Genomic DNA, 6,625 nt, shown 5'->3' with positions numbered 1-6,625 from the left:
AATCTTTACTATTCCAAAACAACAAAAAAGTAATTATATGCAATGATTATGACTAAATTGCATTAAAAAAATATCCTTGATAAAATAAAGACGAGGACATATTTTAAGTAGGATTTCTTAATTTCAACCAAGAAAAAACATACTAAATGTTGGGTTTTTCTAGCACAGGTGCGTTCCTCCTTCGCAAGAAAATAGTGCCCGCATCATCTACAACAAAGCATGTGCAATATTAAATGTAACATCAAGGAAAATATCTAAACAAAATCATTCAATCATAGCTCTTGATGGCTAACACAATTGACAAAACCACCTTGACTAACCCAATCTCCACCTCACAATCAATTCATGTGCAATATTAAATGTAACATCAAGGAAAATATCTAAACAAAATCATTCAATCATAGCTCTTGATGGCTAACACAATTGACAAAACCACCTTGACTAACCCAATCTCCACCTCACAATCAATTCTCGAAAAAAACTATTTTCTCAAAAATTGGAAAACCTTCATATATAAAATTAAGAAATTATCAATGAAGAGTTTTTTTTGGAAGGTATTTGTACTATTTTCCCTCAAATTTTGCAAGTATTGGCACCTTTTAACTATAAATTTCCAGGTATTTTTTAAAATTTGAAGGTGATATTACACTAAACCCGAGTTTTTTTCAAGCACTACTCATAGTGTCATGTCATGCATAAATAAATATCAGGACTAGGTAGAGATATGATAGCTAATTGCCACTCCACTTGGTTAATTTCTCACTTAATGTTCTTCAATACTAAGGAGAGTTATGATAGCTAATTACCACTACACTTGGTTAATTACTCACTTAATGGTAGTTGATAACCATTTTGAAATGATTTTTCTCTAGAAATAACCATGAATGAAAAGAGTAATAGAGTAATGATGAGTCATGATGACAAATGACTTCTAGACTTAGTAAATGATTGCTTAATTAGTTGCTTATCATTGTTTAGGCTAATATTATTATTAATAAAGACTTAATTAGTTAATTTTCATTGTTTATCATCTCATGACCAATAACTTCTTCACAATGATGACCAATAATATATATATATATATATATATATATATATATAGGGGTCAGAGACGAGCATGCTCGTTCTGAGACTCTAGCAAAGAAACGCTTTTGCCATTAGCTTCTTCGTCTATATATATATATATATATATATAATGATGACCAATAATTAATAGCTAATAATAATAGAGTGATGCTAAAATAACCTATTCACAAGCATTATCCGATTCCAGAGCTTCATATTGATTGCTCAGTTTTTGTCTGATCGATCGCAGACAGGTATTTTCCTGTGCAGATTCGAGGTTTTTTGATCTTACGGTCTTTCTTGTTCCTGTTTTCGAATTCTATTGTTTTGGACTGTTTTCATCTGTGTTATAGGGTGCTCGCGTTTTTCTGATGCTCTGTATGCTAGGGTTTCCAATTCTAGGTTTTTCTGTTGTTTCTGTCTGTGCCAGGCTTTCCAATTGTGAGGTTTCTTCTGTGTGTTACTCTAGGGTTTCGAACTTGTAGGGTTTCTGTTACGGCAGATTGTAGGGCTTCTGTCCTGGTTAATGCCTGGTCTCAAAGCTTCTGCCATGTCCTACGCTAGGATTTCTTATTTTAGGGTTTCTGAAAACCGCTTTGGCCATAACTGTGGTGTGTGCATTCGAACGTGGTTTCACTGCAAGCAGTTTTCGAAGTCGTGGTTTTGACTTCGCTTTCGTTGATAACTTCAAAGCAAGATGAGTCGTGTGGTGGAGCCTGCGCTATTATCCTGTCCTGATTTATTATATTATTGCCCCTTTGATCTTATCGATCGATCCCAGCAAGGCCATGATAATGTAGCTTGTATCTCTCTTGCTTCAAACGCAGACTTCCAGCCATCGCCATTTCTGTAAGAAGATACTTCTGCTAATCCACCAATTACAATCTTTTTCTGCTAATCCCCGACTGCTAATTCCTTCCACGTTTTAGGGTTGCTTAGCGTTTCTGCACCCTCGACTGTAGAGTAAAGTCGTCTGCATGCGTGACTGCTAAAAGTGTTCTACTCATTTGACCTTTCTTGGTGCGAGCTTGGGGGTTTTCTGCTTGAGTGGTTATTAGGGCTTTCTGTATGCGTGAAGATTATTAGGGCTTTCCTGTTTTCGTCACGGTTGTCAGTCAGGAAACCGGCAGTCTGAGTAGGTCATCACATCAGCACAGCACTCCACAAAATTAGCCCTCCATGCAGTGCGACTCGATTGGGTTTTTGGTTTCCTTGAGCCTGGAATTTTATTCTCTGTTAACTGCATGCGTGAGTGATCATTCTGCTTTCTTGACTGCTTTCCCGAGTGACAGTCTGGGTTTTCTGCATGCTAGAGTGTTTTTCGGCTCTCTGCAATTTTTTTGTTCTCATTATGGTTTTCTGCATATATGTCTTCAGGATTCACCTCCAAATCACATTCTATGTGATCTTACAATAGGTAGATTCAAGCTGTCTTGCAGTGTTTCATGATATTGAGCTTGTCAGGGTTGTCTTTACAAGATTTGACTGACTCATAGGAGTAGGTTGTGTAGTTAGCTGGTCCACTACTTTCAAGGAAAGGTATTCATTTGAATTCTTCTTCACCTTCAGAATCCTGAATAGGGTACCTATCCTAAAACCCCTTAGAAGAAAATACCATAAATCTTCCACCATAACCCCCAAATTACTGATTTAACACAACTACATCCATAACTAAGGGAAAATTGACGTAATTGCACTGTACTTAAGAATTTTTAAACATTAACAGCCAATTGATTCAATGTGTACTTTTGCAGCTATTTGGCAAAATGGGTCAGCTTTTTTGTTGCATGCAAGTGAATCAGGCATCCGTAGGCATCAAAGAACGCTGGGGTAGATACGTTGACGTCCTTGAACCAGGCTGCCATTGTGTTAACTGGTGCTTTGGAAGCCAAGTTGCTGGCTTTTTAACCATGCGGGTCCAGCAAATGGATGTTCATTGTGAAACAAAAACAAGGGTTAGCCTTGCTCTCTTATCCTTTTTGTTCTTAATTTTTTGCAATTGCCTCCTGAATGGATCATTTCTCAGTTATGGTCACAAGCATTTTGAGCCATGATCGTTTGTTTTTATTATACGGGACCCTGTCTGTTACCTGATCCATGGGTTTTTGCCATCTGGTGCCAATTCATGGTTGTGTTCTTGTTGCTTTTGGTCAGGATAACGTGTTTGTGAATGTGGTGGCATCCATCCAGTATCGAGTTGTGAATGAGCATGCAAAAGAGGCATTCTACAAACTGTCAAGACCTCAGGAACAAATTCAGGCTTATGTCTTTGATGGTATGTCAACAGGTTAAGATGCTTTTATTTCAAAAGCCTTTGCATGACGTTCCAAGGTTTGCTAAATTGCTTGCCATTGATGGTCTGGGCAGTTGTGAGAGCCAGTGTGCCACGGTTGAATCTTGATGATGTTTTCGAGCAGAAGAATGACATTGCGAAATCTGTGGAGGATGAACTGGAAAAGGTGATTTACATGCAGTGATTTCTTGATGTATAAGATTGTGGTGGAAGTGATGGGGTTATGCACATGGAATTGAGCACCAGTTGTATGGTGTTTTGTGTTGTAAATGCTGCAGGCTATGACGACTTATGGGTATCAAATAGTGCAAACATTGATAGTGGATATTATACCTGACCAGACTGTGAAGAAGGCAATGAATGAAATCAATGCAGGTATGCATTCACTTAGGCAGCTGTCGTAAGGCTTCCTTCATGTTTGGGGTGGGAAAAGTTTCCCTTCGTATTGCAGTGTGGTTTTGGATCTGTGAGATTTTTAATGTGCACAGTTTTTTTGCAACAGCTGCCAGGCTGAGAGTTGCTGCGAAAGAGAAAGCGGAAGCTGAGAAGATTCTTCAAGTGAAACGTGCAGAAGCCGAGGCGGAGTCTAAGTTCCTTTCTGGTCAAGGTATTGCACGCCAGCGACAAGCAATTGTGGATGGTTTAAGAGAGAGTGTGCTTGGCTTCTCGCATGATGTGCCCGGCACAACTCCTAAGGATGTCATGGATATGGTCATGCTCACACAGTACTTTGACACCATGAAGGACATTGGGGCTCACTCCAAGTCCTCAACTGTTTTTATCCCGCATGGACCCGGAGCTGTTGGGAACATAGCTGAGCAGATTCGGAATGGTTGGCTTCAAGGTGCTGCTGGCTCTGATCGCCTGTGAAGGCCGATCTAATGAGCAACACATGAAGAATTTGCTTGATTCAAGAACTTGATTCTGTTGTACATATACGAACAGCATTATCTATATGCCTTTGATGTCTTATGGTCAGTTTTTTCTACATCTGGTGCATACTTCGCCCTTGTATTTTTTGCCAATCTAATTGTAAAGTGGTACACATTTGTATTTTGGGTTATGTAATGTGTTCGTGTACGCATGTTATACACACACACACTCTCTCTCTCTCTCCCTCTCTCGTCTTTAATTATTTGTCATGTTTCCTTGGATAGCACAGGAAGGTCAAAAAAGCATGCAAACTCATTGAGTTTTTGATTGGCCGAAACATTTTGTTTTTATTAAGTAAAAAGCCATCTAGTCCTAAAAGATTATCAGGATTCTGTCCTTGACACAGATTTAGGAATGCTTGTGTTCTATATTTTCGGTTTCTCTCATAAGTGGTTGAGATAGAGAGAGTTGTGTGCTTTGTTTCATACTTGACAAAGTAAATCATCTCTATGTCTTAAATTATTGACGCAATATTTGAGATTAAGAAATTTACGCCACTAGAGTCCACACTAGGGAAGCCCTTTGATCATTAAATTGATCACATTGCTCTCTATTTGTTGGATATCCAAAGTTATGATCGTTGTCTGCATGATCATAAAACCAACCCTATGTAGAAGTACTGCATGCAAAATTTCTTGAAAGGAAAAGGCTATTGGAGCTTGGTGATATGTGATGAGCAAGAGCCACAACTTTCCCACAAGGACATTTTGGAGGTCATTCGTAGGGCCTTGTAAGAAAATAGTCGATTCTTATTTTCTCTCTTTAGAAAAAATCTGGAAATATTAAAATAAAGAGAATGTAAAAGTCATAAAAGTGTAGTCTTTGAGTTAGAGGTAAATTTTCTCTCAGGCGACCGTCTTAAAGTTCGTTGGAACTTTCTTTGAAATGATACATTCGAAACTGCAAGAATAAGGTTAGTTCACGAGGATATTATTGCACGGAAGACAGTTTGGAGGGAATTAGAACCTTCATCTCCAATTTCAAAAGACAAATATAAGCCTTCTCTCACCATAACTAGTCCTATTCTTTCACTCTGCATCATATAGTCTACTTACTCATTCCTAGAACACTCCAATGGAGAACAATCATGTATACACTCATTCTATTGAAGAGTCTAATCATGAAAGCATTAAAAAAAAAGTACCATCTGTACATTGATCTAGATAGTGCGTATGCGTCCACCATTCACAAAAACGCAAAAGTGGACAACTATTGCTCTCATCAGATGTTAAAGATCATATGAGGTTGTCAAGGAAGCAATACATAGACCTTTGGTGTGATGGCTCCATCTATCCTATTGACCTCTGTACTACTTCACATCCTTCCTTTTCAAATCCCACAAGTCTCTTACGTTTTGCAGGTGATGGCGCCACAGACTTACTAGGATATTGCAAGTCAATTTCTTACATACAAGAAAGAGAAAGGCATTATTCACAACACTTAGCAAATGAGCTTCTTGGCTTGTCTGGTGAATGCAAGACACAGAAAGTTAGATTAGAAGAACAAGAATGTCAAATCAATAAACTAAGAAGTGATCTCCGTAAATATAGAGAAAAAGACACAATCATTGGACGACGCATACGGAAAAGAAAGCTCAAAAACGTCGAGAACTTGAGGCTCGGTTCTGGAGGCCTGAAGAAGAGAATCCAAGCCATAAGGTAAGATTGCACTGAATGCATTTCCATTCACATGTCTTTTGTGTTAGCAATTAATATTATTTTATTTGCTCGGTTTACATGTTCTCTACGTTAGTAATGAGTAGTGCTATATTTGTAGGATTGTCATACATCCTAACAAAGAGAATATTAATCCCAATCTTAATCCAATAAAGCAACTAAAACCATTCGTGACATCAAGAATGGCAAGAGAAATGATAAAAGAGAAGAAGTTCAAGGTGGTTCAACGAGATATAGTAGATGAATTTGTAACCAACAATATAATTTCAGCTGCGAATATTCAATACACCATGGATTCAAGTGGAGTCAGTTGTAAGGATTATAGTGCCATCCAGAAGTTAGTGTCATCTCTCCTTGAGGCCAAAGGCATTAAAGCAAAGCTATTTTCAACACCTACAAAAGTTTGGAGACATAGGGAGGAATTAAACACAGAAGAGCTTCACTATGTTGGTCACTTATACCACATTCTAGGAGAGTTTAAGGGAGAAGGTGGCAGCATATTCTACAATGAACACAACAATATATTCATGGACTTGGAGCTCTTGCAAAAGAGAATGGTGGAGTTCTATGATATTACATTTGAGGAGGTAGGAGGTGTACTTCATCAAGCTTGATGAGTGCAAGATTATCAAGGAGAAAAAGACGAAAAGGGTCACAA

At 38.2% G+C, this 6,625-nt stretch overlaps 1 protein-coding gene across 6 annotated transcripts; it reads left to right on the top strand.

Moving 5' to 3' along the window:
• The first annotated feature begins 1,122 nt into the window (after positions 1 to 1,122).
• On the top strand, positions 1,123 to 4,421 carry LOC147625250 (hypersensitive-induced reaction 1 protein-like). 6 transcript variants are annotated; one of them, XM_086818534.1, is made up of 7 exons: positions 1,342 to 1,914; positions 2,443 to 2,482; positions 2,820 to 3,020; positions 3,220 to 3,340; positions 3,433 to 3,524; positions 3,637 to 3,733; positions 3,861 to 4,421. In XM_086818534.1, exons 3-7 carry the CDS (start codon positions 2,832 to 2,834, stop codon positions 4,226 to 4,228), a joined length of 867 nt encoding a protein of 288 aa, XP_086674660.1. In that variant the 5' UTR covers positions 1,342 to 1,914; positions 2,443 to 2,482; positions 2,820 to 2,831; the 3' UTR covers positions 4,229 to 4,421. The 6 variants fall into 6 exon arrangements, with proteins under 6 accessions (XP_086674659.1, XP_086674658.1, XP_086674660.1 ...); XM_086818536.1 differs by lacking the exon at positions 1,342 to 1,914 and adding an exon at positions 1,923 to 2,313 and having other exon boundaries at positions 2,443 to 2,647; XM_086818535.1 differs by lacking the exon at positions 1,342 to 1,914 and adding an exon at positions 2,298 to 2,313.
• The last annotated feature ends 2,204 nt before the right edge of the window (positions 4,422 to 6,625 follow it).

Source organism: Cibotium barometz, chromosome 24 (genome assembly GCF_041138505.1).
Source record: "Cibotium barometz isolate CiBa-2024 chromosome 24, ASM4113850v1, whole genome shotgun sequence".
Classification (NCBI taxonomy): Eukaryota; Viridiplantae; Streptophyta; class Polypodiopsida; order Cyatheales; family Cibotiaceae; genus Cibotium; species Cibotium barometz.
Note: the sequence above shows the minus strand (reverse complement) of the source record. Positions and strands in the feature narration are given on the sequence as shown.